Source organism: Dermochelys coriacea, chromosome 5 (genome assembly GCF_009764565.3).
Source record: "Dermochelys coriacea isolate rDerCor1 chromosome 5, rDerCor1.pri.v4, whole genome shotgun sequence".
Lineage (NCBI taxonomy): Eukaryota > Metazoa > Chordata > Testudines > Dermochelyidae > Dermochelys > Dermochelys coriacea.
The window spans coordinates 59,073,098-59,095,127 of NC_050072.1; the positions used below are offsets into that span (position 1 = coordinate 59,073,098).

General features: G+C 39.7%; 1 protein-coding gene across 1 annotated transcript in view; it reads left to right on the forward strand.

Moving 5' to 3' along the window:
- LOC119856288 (adhesion G-protein coupled receptor V1) overlaps nt 1-22,030 on the forward strand; it is a 336,541-nt gene that overhangs the window by 231,825 nt on the left and 82,686 nt on the right. The window contains exon 63 of the mRNA XM_043514160.1: nt 694-872. Within this exon, the coding sequence (XP_043370095.1) occupies nt 694-872 (179 nt within the window). The remainder of the gene's footprint in view (nt 1-693; nt 873-22,030) is intronic.

Sequence of the window (22,030 nt, forward strand, 5' to 3'; positions counted from 1 at the left end):
CATGAAGTTTCCTCCCAGTTCATCTGAAAAGTGAATGGGCCAGGTTAACTATTTACAACCAAAGAAAAATTATTCAGTCCTCAGACCAACTGATACCTTTGCAGAAATCACGATTCTTCTAGAGTCCAGAATAGTCTACACGTAGACCATGTGTCTCTGTTTTGCTTCATGGCACTCTTTCTGTCATCTGTGCAGTATCTGTGATCTGAATTTCTTCACTGTCACTGTGTACATTACATTAAAATACAATTTGAATGACACTTCCTTATCAAGTTCATAAGCAGAACTGTAGAAGCAGCTTGCTGCATATCCTGTAAAAAGATACAGAGACACAGCTCAGGAGAGATCAGATTTTGCAAAATTGTGTGTCAGTGTTCCAGGTGAGTCTGTAGAAGCTCAGGAAAACCAGGTTTTTTCAGTGCAGAAACTGGCTTTATGTTGGGCTAACTTGGATGTATTTCCTTCCGGCAGGCTAATCTCAAGCTTAACCGAACCACAAAAGTAACCCTACTTCCTGGGCAACCAACCTCTTCTGGTTATTTGAGGGGGGAAAAGGGGAACAAATATTGATGCTGAGGAAAACATAGATATGGATTCAAAAGTGTATAGTCTGCCTTTCTGAATGTTTTATTTGATGGAAAGGTTAATTATTCTCTAAACCCTGCTGATTTAATGATCTGTGTTATTCCTTAGGCTATTAATTTCTGGTATGTCCTGGTGATGAATGATGAACACACACAGCGGCGCTATCTGATTTTCTTCCTTTTGAGTTGGGGCCTTCCAGCTTTCGTTGTGATTCTGCTATTAATTATCCTGCGAGGGGTCTATCATCAGAGCATGGCACAGATATATGGCCTGGTCTATGGCGATCTGTAAGTTTTTCTTCAAAAAAACATCAGTTGATGAAAAGATGTGTATTTTTACTATATTTTCTTTAAATATAGACAGTCTCATAACCTTATGGGTAAATCCGTTACTCACTCACATGCCTGTGGAGTTCCCTCATCAGCAGAGCCTCTTCAGTTCCATTGCGAAGGGTGTGGTGGTGATAATGTCTACTGGGCAGGAAAAGAGGAGGTCTGCACATTTCTTCTCCTTCACCTTTAAAATATTTTTCTTCCTCAGATTACTAAAACTATTCCTTCTTAGGAGGTGAGATTATCATAACCAGGGTGTCAAATATATTTTCTAACATGTCTATATTTGTGGGTCTGTAATACGTTGGTAACTACTCTAAAATCTGGAGTATTCACAGTTTGAGCACTGCTGTGGACACTAAGCTAATATAGACTGTCTCAGAACTGTATTTAACCTCAGCAAAATGATCTTAATTAAAACAACACTTACTCATAAGACTCAAAATGTCTGTCCCCCAAAGGTGATGACAGAAGGGTGAAATATTATTTTTTCAAAGCCAAACCATATTTTTTAGTAAGCTATTTCAGGATGTGAAGTTATTGTGAAATACCAGGCCTTCCTCAGGTGCTTACTCACTACATGCCATAATTGCATGCTTATTGCATAAGAAGGCATAAATACACAGCTGCTTCTTAGAATAATACAGGGAATGTGCTAGTTTCTCTGTTCTGCTGTAACCCACCACAACTCTTGGTACAGTGTCTCAAATACGAATGCCATTTCTTGACATATGAGTGATGATCCCATTCAGGGTTACTGAAAAGCAGACTCTTTATGTACAGTTCTGAGGTTAGGTCAAAGGAGGAAAGAAAACATAAGAGCACATCCATCTTCTGTACAAGAGAAAGATACTAACCGTACATTGCGTTCCACTCAGTTGCAATGCAGCAAAATGCATAGGTTGGTTGGAAATGTAGCCATTCGTAATAACTGAGCATCTCTCAAAGTGACTTTTTATTTTGAAAACAAAGATTACAGTGAGAAATTTAACTGGATGTTAGCATTGGACTCCTCTCTTTTGTTGTGTGTATTGGCACTTAGATAAAATGATAACAAGCGGTTTAGGAATATAATAAATATGGTTCTGCATTGCAGAGAATTGTTCCTTTGTGGCCAAATGCTCCACCCTTCTCAGTGGGCACAGGAGGCCCACTATGCATCAGAATTGGGTAGTTGTACTGGTAATTGTGGTCAGACTATGGAGTGGTGGCAACTCATGCTGTGAAACATTGTTTCATGTGTCTGTCTTTAGGTAAGCAGTCACAATTCCCTCAAAAACAAGAAGAAACCCAAGGCTGAATAAAAAGAAAAGGAGTACTTGTGGCACCTTAGAGACTAACAAATTTATTAGAGCATAAGCTTTCGTGAGCTACAGCTCTCTTCATACGAAAGCTTATGCTCGAATAAATTTGTTAGTCTCTAAGGTGCCACAAGTACTCCTTTTCTTTTTGCGAATACAGACTAACACGGCTGCTACTATGAAAGGCTGAATAAGTAAATGAAGCTGAATTACTCGCATGTTTGTTCCAAATGTAACCTAAAGATCTTTTCCAGCATGTTACTAGAGCTGGGCAAATGCTGGGGAGGATGTTCTGCAAGTATTCATCAGAATTTAAAAATGAATTTGCTTCAAATTTTGGACTTTTTTTTTTCTATGAACATTCAGTGGAGTTAGTTGTACCTACATAGATTCTTCCAGGAAATGAATTTGAAACTCATGGACACTCTAATGGGATGGGATACTCTTAATATAGCAAATTAACAGATTTCCCCAAACCCACTGCCAAAATACAAGCAGAGAAGTAATTAAATGAGCCAGACAAGGTTCTGACTGCACCCGTCACAAATAGAGGCTGCACATATAGATGCAATTACAACAAGCAAATCTTCATGAAGAAAAGTAAGGGTTTTAGCCTTTTATGACCTTACCTAGGTCATAATGACAGAATTATTACCCCAAGGTTTCTTAAGAAGCCCTTTTTATTTTTCTGTTGTAGAATATATGTAGTTTTGTGAATACCCTAGAAGCTCACTGAGTCAAGGTAGGTCTGAAGGATTTCTCTGCTAACATGCTAAGCCTACAGTGACTATGAGGGGTATTCTGGCTTAGCTAATGTTTTTAGTGTTGTGGAGGGGTATCTGAGAAGATTTTTCATAAATACTGCACTTAAATATTACACTCATAAATTATTTTAAAGGTGGTTGTTGTTGTTACTTTATATAAAGAAGCCTCTCAAGGCCAGAAAGAAGGAAGGGGGCTGGGATGAGATATGTAATTTAATTTGTTTACTTTGAACCAGAATGTAGAAGAGGATAAAATGATGACTTTTCCAAAGCCAGGGTCATTACATAATAACTCCAGCATCAGTGACAGAAATACAATATGGCTCCAGTGCTCTGCTCTAATAAGCTAATTTCCCATGAGAACTGGAAGATTGGTTAAAATAATAAAAGTAACAGAGTCTGTATCTTAGCTCTCTTCTAAGTGATCGCTCCTTCAGGACCCTCAACTCTAAAGGGAACTGGGTTACTGCAATGACGAAAGAGCTCCATTATTCTTAACAAGAGTGTCATTGGCTTGATTAATGTTGATTAATGAGCAGTCGAGTGGTTACATGGAGGGAACCTATGTTTAATGCCCAAACATTAATATGTGGATGTAGTAATTCATATGAGATAATAGGAGTGTGGCCCCTTCCTTGTATTACAATCTACACACACACACAAATATGTATATTTTAAATGACACCCTATCTCAAATACAGTAACAGACATTGTTCATTGATACGGTAACCTACTGCATGCAGAAGGTGACAAAAGGATATTTTCTGTGTATATGATCTCATGGATCAGATATACAGTATGCAATATTGAACTCTTCCCATGGATAAGAAAAGAGAAGAAGATGGTTACATATGTAGTGGTGTGCTAGTGTTCACTATAGTATAAGTAAATATGATATCCTCTCTATTTTTAAACAGGGGAAATGTAGTACAGCAGAAGATCGGGTACTTGTCAGGAAGTCGAGAGAGGCTTTAACAGCTGGTGAGGGCAATGTGAGGGGGGGTCTTATGGATGAACTTGCAGAGAGATTGGTCAAATGGGAAGGAGGTTGTATGCTAGTTGAAGGCAGAGGGAAGGTTTGTTTACTGGCATATGTCAAATTGAAGGGTTGTAAATTTTATAAGTATACTCTCATTATCCAAGTCATTAATGAAAATATTGAATAGTACCAGGCCCAGGATCGACCCCATGGTACTCCATTAGATACTCCCCCCCCCCTCCAGTTTGACAGTGATCATTAATAACTGCACTTTGAGTATGGTTTTTCAATCAACTGTGCACCCACAGTGTAGTAATTTCATCTAGACCATATTTCTGTAGTTTGCTTATGAGACTGTCATGTAGGACTGTATCAAAAGCCTTATTAAAACCCAAATGTATAGTGTCTACTGTTTTCCCCCTATTGCACTAGGCCAGTAACCCAGTCAAAGAAGGAAATTAGGTGGTTTCTAGGTGGTTGCAAATTGATGGTTTAATAATTTCCAGGTATTGAAGTTAGGCTGATTATTTTATAGTTTCCTGAGTCGCCTTTGTTTGCCCTTCTGCAATCCTATGGATCCTCACCCATTCTCCATGAATTCTCAAAGATAATCACTAACAGTCCCAAGATTGCTTCAGCTGGAATGAATTTCATCAGACCTTCCCAATTTGAATATATCTAACTTATCTAAATATTATTTAACCTGTTCTTTTCCGATTTTATCTTGTGTTCCTTCCCTCATGTTTGTTAATATTGATTATGTTGAATATCTGGTCACCCTTAATCTTTTTAGTGAAGACTGAAGCAAAATAGGTATTAAACACCTCACCCTTTCTTGGTGTCATCAGTTGTTAGCTCTGCTTCCCTGCTAAGTAGAGGACCTATGCTTTACTTTATCTTCTCTTGCTCCTAATCTATTTATAGAACCTCTTCTTCTTGCCTTTTTGCAAGGTGTAACTATTTTGCGCCTTGGCCTTTCTGATTTTGTCTGTACATGCTTTTGCTATTCTTTTGTACTCCTCCTTAGCCATTTGTCCATGTTTCCACTATTTGTAGGATTCATTTTGATTTTCAGGTCATTTAAAGAGCTCCTGATGTAGCCATATTAGCCTCTAACTATTCTTCCCATCTTTACTTTACGTTAGGATAGTTTGCTGTTGCACCTTTAATATTGTCTCTGTGAGAAACTGCCAGCTCTCCTGAACTCCTTTTCACCTTAGTTTTCTTCCCATGGGACTTTACCTACCAGTTCCCTGAGTTTAATGTCTGCTTTTTTGAAGTCCATTGTCCTTATTCTGCTGCTTTCATGCCTTCCTTTCTTTAGAATCATGAAATCTATCTTTTTTTAAGATCACTTGCACCCAAATTGCCTTCCACCTTCAGATTCACTACCAGTTCCTCCCCGTTAGTCCTCAATGTGCAGATATCTCCCTCTGATGCAGGGTCAGCTGCCTCCACATTTCTGTCAGGCCATCTAGCCTATCTCTTTGCTTTTGTAGGTCCTTGGTAGAGAAATGCTAAGTCTATCCATGTGAATGTTTCCAATAATATTTTTGTTTCAATTTCTAATATGTCTGTCCTTGTCCACAGAACACTTATATCCTAGAGAGGAAATATGGTCCAGTGGTCAGGGTACTAGCTGATGATTTGAGACAACTGGGTTCAGTTTCTCCCTCTGCCACTGACTTTCTATGTGATCTTTAGCAACTATTTTAGGGTCAGATTTTCAAAGGTATTTAGGCAGATAGTCGCCTTGTGGAATTTTCAAAAGTGTATAGGTACCTAACTCCAATTAAATCCATTGACATATTTTTGGTGTGTGTCTCCAGAATTGTATAGTTCCAATTAACAAAGTTTATAGCATCAGAAGCAGGGAAATCTATAGGAAGACGCTTTAGAACAATGCAATCTAAATAGAGGGACTGCAAGGAGAGGCGCAAAACCACAGATGTAGGCGGGGATGAGAAGAGAGACAAAGCAGAAGAGAAAATTTATTCTGGTTGTCTGCACCCCTACCTCCCAAATACACTAGTGGTTATTCCAAGGAATAAAGTCAGATGTGCTTATTCAGTGTTTATATTTAGAGGGTTTACATCACAGGATTTTACTGGCTCCAAGCAGCTCTCAGTTTGGAAACCGCAACAGGTACAGTTATAAAACCACAAACTGACAAATGACTTGGGACTGGAAACTAATCAGTTCTTTATATAGGAAGTTCTGTTTTGTCATTTTGGCTGAAAAAGGAAATAACCAAACACCTAATTAGTTTATCAAAAAGAGTTCACACGGCATCTCAGACCAGGCATCTGAGAGTGAAGCAGCTATTTTCTCACCACCTCTCTCCCTTGTACACAAATAAATAAATAAACCCTATTTATAATGCTGTTCCCCTGCCAATAAATTTCTCTAGTAATTTCTTATGGTAAAACATAAAAACCCTATCTCAAGTAGCTGCAAAACTGTGGGCTCTTGTCCTGCAAAGGGTCCCAGTGAAGTCAGTGAAACTCCATGCAGGCACAGGGTTCGGCACTCACCCGCCTGCTCAGAGGATCAGTGCCCAAAGTAACAGTTATGAATAAGAACTGGTTTTGCTAAATATGAGTTTGAAGGGGTTTTTTTTATTTCCAAATCCTCTAGATTTCTTTCTAAAGATTTCCTTTAGACCAGTGAGTACAGGTGCTAGAGAGTTGGTGTGTGACACTGAGACACTGACTGCTAGCATTGTAGACAATGGGTGAGATTTTCAAACACTCCCAAAGTGAGTTAGGAGCACAAGTACCATTTAAGGTAGTTTCAGTGATAGCACAATGGTAACATCTTGATATAGGAGAAGGACCCAGCTGGATCTTTCCACAAATATAATCTTTTATATATATATATATATATATATATATATAATGTGTCATCTTTTCTCATATCCCTGAATCTAAGGGATTGAAGCAGGCGTGTGCAACAAGCAAGTGTGATGGATCTACAAAGCAGGGGTCTACAGATAAAGGGAAAAGAAGAAAGATCCTGAACCAGGAAGTGGCCAGACTCTGTTTGGGAGTGAGCCATGTGGGAACAGGGAGCTGGAGAGAAGCCCCAGGAACTATGAACAAAGTTTTGTGTGGGACATGATGCTGTGACTGCCGGATATCACAGCTGGGTGCAGGTCTATGTGGGACCTATGGGGAAGCAGCAGCAGCTGGGCAGGGAACCAGTGCAAAGGGGCACCAGTGAGAGACACTTACTGAGCCTGGCTTGGAAACCCACAAATGCTTATTTGCTTGAGTGAAGACTGGACTGAAGAGGGCACTCCAGGCACTAGGCAGGAAAAGCCCTGCCTCTCAATTGGACTGCCAGGGACCCAGGAACTATTACTGCTTACTTTGAACTGCAACTGTTTAAGCCTCTGTACTGAAGGTATTTGTAACCTTTCCTGCCACCCCAGTGAAAATAGAGGTACCCCAATAATTACACAAGCCAGCATGGCTTGCCAGTAGGTCAGCAGACAATGCAAATCAACACAGACTTCCAAGCCTCCAGGGAATGGAGGGCTCATGATAGGATTAAAAACAACAGGCCCAAGCCTCTACCACAATGTACATGCAGGAGGGAAAACTAGCAAATATAGTTTATATATATATATATATATATATATATATATATATATATAATACAAATATATTCACTTGCTTCCTAGCTGGTGTAAAAAAAGTTATACCTTTCCATCAGGAACTTTTGTCACTAATGTTATCAATTTGGCTTTTGGATCAGTTCTAATTCACAACATGCTAAAATTTGGCAAATATACCCACTAGTATTTCTTTTACTTACATACAGACACCGTATCCTGAAATTGTTTTAAAAAAAAAATCAAGTGAATCTTTTTTTTTTTTTTTAAACTGTGTTTGATCCCTTTCATTTCCTCAAGTGCCCCTTTTCATGTAGCTCACATAAGAAGTCTTACTGACATGTTCATGGGGTCAGGGAGAATGGATATTTGCATGGAATACCTGAAAGAATGGAGACACATGGAAGTAACTTGCAACACTACACGTGCACTCATTTCCTCAGTAAAAATGATGACTACGCTTGGGTGGTGGTTGTTTTTAGAAGGAGACAGTATTGGCCCAAGTGCACAGCTCTTGCGTTGCTGAGCACTTATGACACTAATCTCTGTGACTTCAACTTCAGCTTGGGCGGTTCACGTGCTCTTGGTGTCATGGTATAACATGAAGAGAGAGTTGGTGTCTCAGAGTCATCGGTCTCAAACCATGAAGAATTTGAGCTAGAACCAACAACTTTGTTGACACCTAGCCATTTTCACCTTGTTCTGAAATCAATGAAAAGTTAACATGTGCCAGGTATGTTAAGCATCCACTGTACCAGTCTGTTTCAGATATAAGGCTGATAGTACTGTAATCTTTCTGGGTCTGAGCTATAAGAAATAGCTGTATTATACTTACTTTTCTCACATTGAATCAGGCTAGCATCATTGAAGTTTAAGAAATATATATTTATATTTATTTGTAAATTGCTTCAAGATCCTCAGAGGAGAGTTGCTGTATACATGCAAATTGGCATTATTTGTTTATTAGACTGCATTATCCTAGAAGAGCTGGGAATAAGAAGTCTTTTTTTCCAGTTCAGCAGGAGTACATGAAAATATTTCTGTATTTTTTCACCTTCCATCATAACTGCTATTTCTGCTAACACAGCAAATTACACACACAACATTCCTTAGCGTCTCACCTGTTTACTCCTGCTCTGGGAAGCTGTCTGTCTCTTCTCTTATTACAGTATATTTCTTCTTCATTGTAGATGACACTCTCACTTCTTGTTTCTGCTGCTGGATTTGCCCTCTGTCATGGGTTTTCCTCCAGTCTCTCCTCACTACAAGCTATTGAATTGCCATATCTAGGAGAGATTTAGACAAGCATGTAAGGATTGATGTGTGGAGTATAGAGAGTGAAGGATTTATTATATTATATTTTTGACCATATGAGGTAGTGAACAATGCAAGACCTTAAGAGCAAAGTTGTTTTTTTTTGTTTTTTTTTTCTTAACTAATATGTAAGCTTCGTGGTAGCAGAGATCATCTTTCTGTTCTGTGTTTGTACAACAGTGTATGAATGGGGCTCTAGATGCTACCACAATATAAATAATGATAAAAGTAAGCTCTATACAAAATTGCCAACTAAAATTCCTCTTTTAAGGGAGAATACTGCCCTCTCGCCCATAGTCACTGAGGGCCCATACCACAGCAGAAATTTTGGGGGCAGGTTGATGGATCTATGGCTCTGCAGACCCAGTGGCTATTCTTCCCTCACAGACAGGGAAGGCCACAAGCAGTACAGAGGCTGTTAGAGCTCTGAGCATACAGGGGCAGGAACAGAGTGGCTGTCCTTCTGTTCTGTTGTCCAGAAAAGTGTTTCACAATGACCGGTCGGTCCTTGGACCGATGCCAGTGCCCGTCCATGGCAGCCTCCTTCTCGGTCCCTGAGATTTCTCTGATATAGTTTAGGAAGGCAGCAAGCCTGTCTCTGGTATCAAAAATGTTGAGAAACAGTGGTCTAGAGGAAAGATTCCTCCTCTTAACCTCCATAGATTTCCTCTGATCCGAGTCCCTATACTTAGGCCTGACACAGGATATGGGGTATCCCCCATAGTGTATAGCATGCAAGGCTAATTGTGCTGTTATCTGTGAAGAAGAGAGTCCTCAACAAAGTTCTAGGAACTGCCTCAGTAGTGGGTCAAGTGCATAGCTCCAGAATGTAAGTACAGGGAGCCTGTGAGTCCATCTAGTTCTTGGTAGCGTTCAGTAGAATGCATAGAAGGAAACAATTCTGGGGCTCTACTCAATCAGTGTTGTGGTGACAGACGTATAAAGAGGAAAACTTCTACGGTTTATATAGTCACCAAACCCACAAATGGACTTATAATTCTCCTACTCAAAATGTCTGTCCTTTATTTTATATGGTACATTTATCTGCATCCTTCTCCAGAGCATATTCCCTCTTTTATTTCCTCTTCCTTTTGCTCCTTTTGTCCCACCTTCTTCCATTGTTGCTCTTCTTTCTCTTCAAATTGCCATTGGAGCAGCTGAAGCGCTGTTCATGCAAGTGTTGCTCGCACAACTGAGCAACACCCAAGTTTCTGATTCTAAAGCCAAGTGCCAGATGAGCTGCTGAGGTTGAAACAGTAGTGAAAGGAAATCTGTAATTCTTATTTGATTTCTTGTAATTCACAGATATGACTTCACATCTGTAAATTATATAGTGCCAAATATATGTCAAAATGTAATAGCTATATTTGCATGAATCAGTGTGTGTTTAACTCTTGACAGTCAATGTCTAATATTCCTGGGCCAAATTCTACCCTGTGTTCCCCCTCAGAGCATCTGTTAACAGAGGACAGAATCTTGCCAGCTATGTACAGTTGTTTGTGTACTATTGTCTTAATTCCTCCAGTATCTTCATTAAAGTTGTATGTTCTGCTATCCACTGCTAAGGCTGATGTAAAGATATCTGCTAAATGTGACCATTTTAATTATCTTTTATTTATTCCTTCATTACTAGTGTATGTTTTCAATGAAGAAAAATTAATTCTTTCTGAGAGCTTTTTATATTTTTGTTAATATTTACTGTTCATGCTAAGGAAATGTTAGCACATCAGAAACAGGCATAAATCAGTGGGTTGTGCCCCTAGTGTGTTTTGACAAAGTTAGCTTATTGTGGTAATGGAATTTTGAAGAGCACAAATGGAGAAAAGGATATTTTTAAAGGGTGAAAGCCCCACTTAGTTTAGATACTGAATAAGACACAACATTTAATTTTGAAAGGTTGTAATATAAGATCTTTATGGATAGTGGTTTTACCCTGAATTATGTCATGACTCCATATCTGACTGAGCCTCTCTCTGGATCCCTGCACCCATGCAGAGACCCATTGACTTCATTGGGGATTTTGCTAGACCAGGGATCAACCCGCATAAAAAATGTTGCAGGAGGTGGGGCCAGTACACACTGCGGGGGCTTCTTAGGTTATGTCTTCACTACACATTAAGCCTGGGTTCTGACTCAGATTTGAGCCCAATCCCCGCACAAATCAGTCTGTCGAGGGTCAGGAAACACTCAGGATGGGATCCTAGGGCCCTGGTAGGGGGATGAATCATAGAATATCAGGGTTGGAAGGGACCTCAGGTCATCTTGTCCAACCCCTTGCTCAAAGCAGGACCAATCCCCAATTTTTGCCCTAGACCCCTAAATGGCCCCCTCAAGGATTGAACTCACAACCCTGAGTTTAACAGGCCAATGCTCAAACCACTGAGCTATCCCTCCCCCCATGATGAGTCAGTACAGGAGTCCCACTGAAACTCAGGTCCAAGCCCTGTCATTTTGCAGCGTGGGCACAGCTCAAGCCGCAGATCCAAGTCAGAAGGTCAGTATAGTGCAGTATGGATGCGTTACCATAGCTGTGAGACCCCCCAGGTTCACAATGCAGTGTGGACAATCAAGCGCAGGCTTGGGAACACTGATTCCACAAGCCCAGGTCCCACAACCTGGAATTATAATGCAGTGTAGACATATGCTTTGTTTTCACGTATAATTTATATTCAGTTCCCATTCTAGTGACCAGAGAAATAAACAGAATAGTCTCTGCTAACTTGTGAACGAGAATTAGCAGAAGAAAACCTGTTGCCACCACACAGGCTTAAACTGGGTTGAAATAGGATTGCACAAATGCACTCCAAAAGTCCAACCTATTCTCTGAAAGAGAACCAACCCATTAGGAATGGTCCTCACTTGGTGTGGTGAAGTGGACTTACAGTAATAATGACATAATGCTTTTCAGTAGATCTCGAAGCACGTCACAATCTTTAATGTATTTATCCTCACAACTCCCTTGTGAGGTTCGGCTGTGCTATTGTCCCCATTTTACAGCTGGGAACTGAGGCACAGAGATGCTGTGTGATTTACCCAAGATCACACAGGAGATCTATGGCGAAGCAAGTAATTGAACTTGATTTTCCCTTAGTGTTTGAACCATCGAGTCAACTTGACCTATAGGGAAGGTATATTCAAAGTCTTCGATTGTGACATCTGTACTGGCAATGTGCTATGAGCCAGAGCAGTGTGTATAAATACATGTATTTTCTGTACTTGTCTCCCTGAAAGGACTCCTAGAGATTGCTTGTGCTTGAGCTCTACCACCACAGCATATTACCATATTCTACAGCAGGTCAGTTTTGCCCCCTCCCTTCGGTTACAGGAAGCATATGGGCACAGGCTGTGTTTATCACTACAGCCAGCTGCACTTTTGGGAACCTGATTCCAAGGGCTCAGACACAGCCCTGTATACGTCCTGTTTTTTTGACAAAACCAGACATTTAAAACCCTACCACAGTCATGACACCTCTAAAAAAGGAACACAGCTTTATCAAACTGGCTTTCACAAGCAGTTGTAAGAGTTAGGAGAGTATAGACAGGGTCACCATGTTCAACATAAGTATTGCAAAGCAATAGTTTTCAGCACACTTTTCTAGCATTTATAATACTACAGCCAACAGAGAGCTTAGCAAGTGAGACAAAACATTCAAATAACAAAAGTGAAGGTGCTAAGTTCAGTGTTGGAGAAAAATGCTACCAGAGCCCTGTGGCCTGATAATTCCTCTTTTCTTTTTTTTTAATTTAAATTCCTTTTTGGTTGCAGACAGTGAAGGTGAGCTTGATTTAATGTTTAACAGTTTGCATATGGAAACGTGTCCTTTTCCAGCCTATGCTTATATTAAAATGCTCCATGTGAAGAGCAGATAGATAGCAGTGCTGTAATCAAAAGACAAATGTGTCTGTCATAAAAGACAGCAGCAGGGAACAATTTTCTTGAACATGGGATCGTGTAAGGAAAACAAAATTAAGAAATATCACAAAAAATAACCTTAAATAATATCTCTTCGTTTCATAGCTATTTCTAATTAATGACATGGGTGAGGAAAGAACAGTAGATGCCAACAACAGTAGTATCATTCATTAAAATTCTAATTTAATTTTATAACTTTCCCTTTCTAACATGTTTCAGGACACAAATGAAAATGTGTATATACAAGGGTTGCTTCTTGGATAGATACGTTCATTACTCGGAAAATGAGATCAAGGCAGTACAAAAGAGATTAATGAAAATGCCAACAGCAGTCTTTCAAAAGCACTGTTCTGTGTTTGTGTTTTTCCTTGGGTAATATTTTCCCATAATTGCTGTTCACTGGAAAGTTTCCCAGTACAGGGCTAAAGTGCATGAGTATGTGTGTAAATAAAGAATCTTTTATTTTCTTTGGACAGTGGGTCTCTAATACCCATATTGTGTTGATGCCTTCTTGATATTTTGTTTCAAAGAAAACTCTCAATGTAAAATGCATTAGTGAAAGGTTTTGTAGGTGATATAATGAGAAGATTGAAATACAGAGGGCTGAGTTGTCATACCCTAGCTGAGGATTTGGGATCTGACTCCTTAGGGAAAAGCAGAGCATTCTTAAGTTGTTGGGGTTTTTTTCCCCTCTTGCAGTTGATCTGTACATAAACAGCATCTATGGTAGAGGTAAACAAGGAAACTTGCTTTTTCCCTTGTGGCACAATAGAACGACTGACTTATTGACAAGGATGTTCGTGTGAATACTTAGTCAAAATGAATCTTCTAAGAAGCCTGTTTTTTAACATTTCAAAGCAATATCCTTGTTCTTTACTTCATTTGTTTCTATTTTCTGTGTTTCAGATTCTTCTACCTTTCTCATATTGAGTAGATAAGGTGGTGCAGTGTTGTTTTTTACTGGACCAACTTCTGTTGGTGAGAGAGACAAGCTTTTGAGCTGCACAGAGCTCTTCTTCAGGTAGTAATATTGAGTAGTAATTTTCTCTGTGAGTTAGCCCCCTGGATTAACATGGGGCTATTAGAGGAGTAATGCACTGCTTAATGTAAATGTGGCAATATATAGCCCATGATACAGGCCAAAGCACACCATCCAATTTTTAGAAGAAACCCCCATTGACATAAATAGGGATTTTTGCTTAAAAAGTTATGAAAAGTATGATTATTAAACTGAAGATTTTGGTTTGATCCACCTGTGGATAAGGGATAAGATATCCCTTTCTTGTTCTTACCTTTTCATTTAGACTGCTCCAGGAGTATTTACTTTTTTGTTTTGTTTGTTTGATATTTTTTTCTTAGCTTTTTTGTTCATTAAAAGAAACCGAAATAAAATAAAACTGGGTAATGGGTAAGTGGGTTATTCCCATTGCATGTAGTCCAGGAAAAATGCAATTGTAAAACACTTTACAATTAAGGGTCACACTTTAGTCTTGGATCCAGGGTGTTGTCTGCTATTATTATACTTAAGGAGTTAATTGCCCTGCTGCTTTGCAAATTAGAGTGAAAAATGCTTGGGGGCCTGCCTCTGATCTCATTTATGCTCATTTTAAACTCGTCTAACTCCACCAAATGCCAGGGTAACTTCCAATGTAATTAATAGTAAAATTTAGTTAATAGCAATTTGTAAAATATAAATGAGAGAGGAATCAGGCTCTTTTACATCAATTTTTTTATCATGGTGATTAGAGGAAAGTTACTTGAATCAGATTACTCTTACAGTTCTGAACCAAATGAGGCAAATGTAAATGACAGGTTTCAGAGTAGCAGCCCTGTTAGTCTGTATCCACAAAAAGAAAAGGAGGACTTGTGGCACCTTAGAGACTAACACATTTATTTGAGCATAAGCTTTCGTGAGGAATGCATCCGATGAAATGAGCTGTAGTTCATGAAAGCTTATGCTCAAATAAATGTGTTAGTCTCTAAGGTGCCACAAGTTCTCCTTTTCTTTTAACTGTAAATGAGTTGCATTCTGGGAAGCAGTGTTAGATTACAGAAGTCTCAAAATGTAGTTGAGTAAAGAGGGTTACATATTCCACAGCTGTTTTAGACTGGAGATTTGTGGGCAACTTTTATGATTCATCTGAAATCTGTTTACTTTGACCCATAAACTGTTGGCACACCCAAGCAGTATGCACTCCAGAGAAAATCCCCTATCCATACTGTATAGCTATTGGCTAAACTTGCTGTTGGGTACAAGTGGTTAAGTGAAAACCAAAACCAAAGAAACAAGTAGGTACTTTTACTAAGCAAAAGTTGGATTTAGAGAAAGTCCCAACTTTTTACAAAATTAATGTGACAGTTTTATGGGAAGTTCTTTTTCAGAACAAAAGATTTGGTTTTGTGGCATTATGGGATGATTTAAATAGATATTGTATGCAGGTTTTGTTTTTCTTTAATATTTTTTCTTTTGTAATAGGATAAATTGAATGCTAGGGCTTGTTAACTTAGACACTGAGATGCACATCTCAGTTCATGTCCTTGCTGCTGTTGCTTTGTGTGTAGGGATCATGTCCTCACATAAAATAACCTGTGTGACAGCTAATGTTTGTGGAAAATCATTATACATTATGTGGTGAGTGAGGTTTACCACAAAAAGAGTATAGTTCTCTCAGCCTGTGATGTCCTACCCGGGGCTACCCGGTGGATCTCAGAGATGCAGTCACAGTGGTGATTAAAAAGAAAAGGAGTACTTGTGGCAGCTTAGAGACTAACAAATTTATTAGAGCATAAGCTTTCATGAGCTACAGCTCACTTCATCGGATGCATTCAGTGGAAAATACAGTGGGAAGATTTATATACATCGAGAACATGAAACAACGGGTGTTACCATACACACTTGTTTTCTTTCTACTGCAGAGGGCGGAAAGGGACTGATGCTGTGCTGCATATGTTGATGATGTGCTGTGTGTTGAATCTTAAAAGTAAACTGCATTTGTTGTCTGCCTGTCTCCCAACAAAGAAGCTATAGTTTGAGCCAATGGTAACGTCAAGCATTTGTATTAATGTTTGCTCAGCAACAGCGTGAGGCTCAAGAAGCCAATAGGAAAGCTTTGTTCTGTTGTTTTACATATACTGTAGTTCAGTGTGTATCTGTAATTTCCTGTTCACCATCTGGGAAAGCCAGATGCAGCTCTTTTGATAAGAGGCACTAAGGTTCAAACTATCTGCTCCAGTCTTTCAAATGTAGATTCAGACTATTTGCACCAGAACAAACAGGTACTTCCTCTGTTGTAATGTGCTGTTGGTTTCTGTTCTATACTGTATCCTACATGCACAAAAAATAACGTGGGCTGTTTAAAAACAAAAAACCCTACATACAGTATAAAGCTACTGTCAGGAACTGAGTATTAAAAAGTTGGGGGTCTCCTGAGGAATTCTTCAGAGATGAGATCTAGGAGACAAAGTTTAAAAAAAAAAACCCTAAAGTCAGTAACAGCAGCCTGTACACACTATCAGCAAGAACATTTGCACTTGAAACAAGTCTGTAGTAAAAAGAAAAGGAGTACTTGTGGAACCCTTAGAGACTAACAAATTTATTTGAGCATAAGCTTTCGTGAACTACAGCTCACTTCATCGGATGCATTCCTCTACTCCATACGGCTAAATTCAGTGCCTTGCATAATGACAGGTTTCAGAGTAGCAGCAGCCATGTTAGGCTGTATTCACAAAAAGAAAAGGAATACTTGTGGCACCTCAGAGACTAACGAATTTATTTGAGCATAAACTTTCGTGAGCTACAGCTCATTTCATCAAAGCTGTAGCTCACGAAAGCTTATGCTCAAATAAATTTGTTAGTCTCTGAGGTGCCACAAGTCCTCCTTTTCTTTTTGCGAATACATACTAACAGGGCTGCTACTCTGAAACCTGTCATTATGCAAGTCTGTAGTAGAGCTTCAGCAAACAAACTTTTGCATTTGTTTGAAGTCCAAAGAAATTTTTAAAAAAAGTTTATAGCTCCTGTTTTTGTTTAATTATTTTTATTCCTAACTTATTTTACCTGAAATTTCCTCCATTTTGCTAATTGGTTTTTTTTAAGTAATTCAATAGTTTCAATACCTAGATACTATAGTAACTGGAATTATCTGTCTACTTTTACATTTACATTTACATTTTACATTTTACATTTATGGCTGACTTAGAACAACGCTTCCTCAGCTCTCGTCCCCTAATGCCCCTACTCTACTTGCGCTACATTGATGACATCTTCATCATCTGGACCCACGGAAAAGAAGCTCTTGAGGAATTCCACCATGATTTCAACAATTTCCATCCCACCATCAACCTCAGCCTGGACCAGTCCACACAAGAGATCCACTTCCTGGACACTACGGTGCTAATAAGCGATGGTCACATAAACACCACCCTATATCGGAAACCTACTGACCGCTATTCCTACCTACATGCCTCTAGCTTTCATCCAGATCATACCACTCGATCCATTGTCTACAGCCAAGCGCTACGATATAACCGCATTTGCTCCAACCCCTCAGACAGAGACAAACACCTACAAGATCTCTATCATGCATTCCTACAACTACAATACCCACCTGCTGAAGTGAAGAAACAGATTGACAGAGCCAGAAGAGTACCCAGAAGTCACCTACTACAGGACAGGCCCAACAAAGAAAATAACGGAACGCCACTAGCCATCACCTTCAGCCCCCAACTAAAACCTCTCCAACGCATCATCAAGGATCTACAACCTATCCTGAAGGACGAGCCATCGCTCTCTCAGATCTTGGGAGACAGACCAGTCCTTGCTTACAGACAGCCCCCCAATCTGAAGCAAATACTCACCAGCAACCACACACCACACAACAGAACCACTAACCCAGGAACCTATCCTTGCAACAAAGCCCGTTGCCAACTCTGTCCACATATCTATTCAGGGGATACCATCATAGGACCTAATCACATCAGCCACACTATCAGAGGCTCGTTCACCTGCGCATCTACCAATGTGATATATGCCATCATGTGCCAGCAATGCCCCTCTGCCATGTACATTGGCCAAACTGGACAGTCTCTACGTAAAAGAATGAATGGACACAAATCAGACGTCAAGAATTATAACATTCAAAAACCAGTTGGAGAACACTTCAATCTCTCTGGTCACTCGATCACAGACCTAAGAGTGGCTATACTTCAACAAAAAAGCTTCAAAAACCGACTCCAACGAGAGACTGCTGAATTGGAATTAATTTGCAAACTGGATACAATTAACTTAGGCTTGAATAGAGACTGGGAATGGATGAGTCATTACACAAAGTAAAACTATTTCCCCATGGTATTTCTCCCTCCCACCCCACCCCCCACTGTTCCTCTGATATTCTTGTTAACTGCTGGAATTATCCTACCTGCTTGTCACCATGAAAGGTTTTCCTCCTTCCCCCCCCTGCTGTTGGTGATGGCTTATCTTAAGTGATCACTCTCCTTACAGTGTGTATGATAAACCCATTGTTTCATGTTCTCTGTGTGTGTGTATATAAATCTCTCCTCTGTTTTTTCCACCAAATGCATCCGATGAAGTGAGCTGTAGCTCACGAAAGCTTATGCTCTAATAAATTTGTTAGTCTCTAAGGTGCCACAAGTACTCCTTTTCTTTTTGCGAATACAGACTAACACGGCTGCTACTCTGAAACCTACTTTTACATAGATAGTTTCAGCATTTAGAAAGAGAAGTATAATTTGATGATGATAGAATTGTCACAGTCTGCCACAGCAATTACCTAACTTCTGTATTTTTTACAAGCATCACCTCATTATATAACACATTATTCTTTGAGTCAAAAATCCATGAGTGTGTAAAAGAATTTTTTTTGGTAATATGTAAGTCAAGGTGATTTAATTTTTTAGAACCAAGAGATTTAAAATCTTGAAATCTTGGTCATACTGAAGTCAGTGGGAACATTCTCATTGATTTCAGTAGGGCCAGGGTCTCACGCCATTTATTTAGCACCTGGTCCAAAGCCTTTGATTTCAAGGAGCTTTAGAACAGACTTGTACTTCATAAAATTGACCAGACACACTCACAATTAAAACACACACATCTCTAACATTCATGTGGAAATCCTCAAATGATCTAGATGCAAATTTCCAAATTTGTGCAATGAATACAATTTCAAGAACCTTTTAACACTAATGCATGAAATTTAGCCATTTTACAATACTTTTGTAAATTGATTTTACTGGGGAGAACTTGAGCTCAGTCTGTAATTCAGCATAGCTTATGTTACTTGTCCAACCTGTGCTTATCATACAGTTCATCTGCAGCCTGTTAAGCTGTTTTTAGCTGGGATTTTCAAAGGGGTGGAAGGGAGTTGGAGGCCCAACCCCACTGAAAGTCAATGGCAGTTTGGTGCCTAACTTAGAGCTTGTCTACAGTACCAAGTTTTGTTGACAAAACGTATGTCGACACCCAAAAGGCGACAAAACAAAAATCGCCAAAGGGTGTTCACACTTGCTCCCTCTGTCAACAGATCACATCCACATGAAGTGAGCTGTAGCTCACGAAAGCTTATGCTCTAATAAATTTGTTAGTCTCTAAGGTGCCACGGGTACTCCTTTTCTTTTTGCGAATACAGACTAACACGGCTGCTACTCTGAAACCTGTCATCATCGACAGGGTGAGCAATGCACCGTGGGTATGTATCCCACAGTGCAGTGTTGTGGGAAGGAACACTGCACATCTTGGGATTCTCTCCGAATTCTCCCACAGCCCCCTCAGCTGTCGAGAGCAGCATCATGAGTAGCTCTGTGAGCTCTTCATGTTGAGGAATGGCAAAGCAGCACAGCAGTGTGTCCCCTTCCCCCTGCAGCAGCAGTCTGCTTGCTGCTGTGTTCCTAGTGCAGGGCAGAACAAGAGCATTCCAATGATTTGCTCTTTGTTTGCTCCCCAAATGGAGCAGCACACTCAGCTATCAGATACTTCCTGGAGCTTTGAAAGGGGAGGGGTGCATGCCTGCAGGGCAGCAGAGATCAAAACACTGAGCAGAGCAATCAGGGCAGGCATTGTGGGACACTGGTGGAAGCCAGTTCTGTGGACAGAACAATCAGCAGTGTCTACACTGGCTCTTTGTTGACAATAAAGGGAGGGGAAAAGACAAAAGTCTCTTGTAGGGGTGGAAGTTTTTTGTCACCAAAACTGGGCATTTTTCGCGACAAAAGTAGGCTCTTGTTGTTTTTTCGCCAAAAGGCAGTTTTTGGTGACAAAATTTGGTAGTGTAGACAAGGCCTCAATTAGGCCCCCTTTGAAAACTCCCTTTGGCCCTGATTCCAAACTTGTGTTAATTTTACATTGTGTAATTACGTTAGCAGAGTTAGGCCTACTTGCATCAGGTAAATAAGATGGCCCCCTGCCCTGGCTGCTGTGTGCTACTCCAGTAGTATTAAGCAGACAGAAAATTGGTGAATCCAGTTCCCTGAGCATTAGTTCTCCCTGGAGTGGAGAAATCCTCAGGTGTTGGAGAGACTCCATAGCAGCTCCTGTGCCACCCCTGCCCACAGCTCCTGGTGCAGGCATCCCTTCACCCCATTGCCAGAATAGCTCCTTTAGGATGTGGGCTGTCAGGTGTAATTTAGAGTAACCTTGAGGCTGCTCTTATTTGTCCTGGGACTGACTAGGCCTTCGCTGGTTTCAGAACCAAGAGAGCATAAAGGTGACTTTGAGCCACTTTCTCACCCTCCAGCTCAGTCCCTTTGGCAAGTGTAGTTTGGCTGGAATGAAAGATCTAGCCCAGAATGTCTATCGCATCACAACATTAAATTATTTCTAAACGCTTTAATTATGAAAGGGCACATAATCTACCTTTACCTGAGACTTGGTATTGTTGCATTTACTTTGCAATGCTAAGCTTCATACACCAATGTATCCAGTACACATGAGTTTTGTGCTGCTCCGTTTTAAATCTCAGTGTGGGTACCAGGGTCATTATGCATGATGGCTTGTTTGAAATGGAAAGTGCGTGTGAGCATTAACATTCAGGTTCAAGAAAGCTTCTGTGGCATTGGGCTTTTAATTATTTTTTTAAATCAAGGCATCCTTGGCCTTGCGTGGCCCATGATGCTGTAAAATCCTGAAGTTTATACTAGATCTTTTTAAGAAAAGTCTTTCTCTTGAAACAGTACTTGGTATTGAGTAAATCAAATAAGTATGTAATAATAAATTAGTATTATTTAAGGATATCCCCTAAAATATACTGAAGGAAAGAAAAATAATGTTTCATTTAATCAAAGCTATACTCGTATATATTAATCTCATGTCCTATTTCAGTGGCTGATGTTATCTATTTTAGACAGACATGCTCAAACATTGAACACACAGTCTCTGAAACAGCATAGGCACTTATTATCACTGGTTTGGAAAGGATGACAGATCCAAACTTGCCAAGAGTTCATCTTTGTGTTTAGATCTGCCTTTGTTTTCCTTATTTCAGCCATGTATGCCTGTTGTAAGGTTAATGTGTGGTTGGTGAAATAAAACATTGTTTCTTCTCAGTATATTTCAGTTGACACCTCTTATAAAATCAACTAGTGGATTATTATATTTGTTACATTAAAATGTGATTGGGGTGGTGAAAAGGAATGGTTGACAGATTTTTTTTTTTTTTTCAGAATGGCTTAGTTGTCTTTAAGAGGCTATCTGCTGTATCTCAGTAATAATGCCTTTCCTGTGGTGGCTGCTCTTATTGATTTAAGCAGATATTTTCAAAACTTTTAGGTGATTTTGGGTATCTCAACCTTTAAGGGCCCATCTTGAGAGTCATTACAGGGGCCTGATTTTTCAAAAATCATTGTGCACCCAGCTTCTAAAAATTGCACTTCCTTAAGATGCCTTAATTTGGACCTCCAAATTAAGCACCCAATATCACTAGTCACTTTTGAGGCACCCAATATCACCTTTCACTTTTGAAAATCTTGGCCTATAGTATTTAGCTGGATGTTCAAGTTTCCCCAAAAGTTATGACAAAGACTGCAATGTGATATCTTAAATGGATATACTGGCTCCATTGAAGTCTATGGGTTCTGTCACTGACTTCAGTGGAGCCAGGATTTCTCCCTAGATTCTTTTTTAATCTTCATACTAGACAAGTATGTTGCGCTTCAACTTAAGGTGAGAAGGTCTCTTTTTTGAAAGTGACTGCTAAAACTGAGCACACAAAACTTG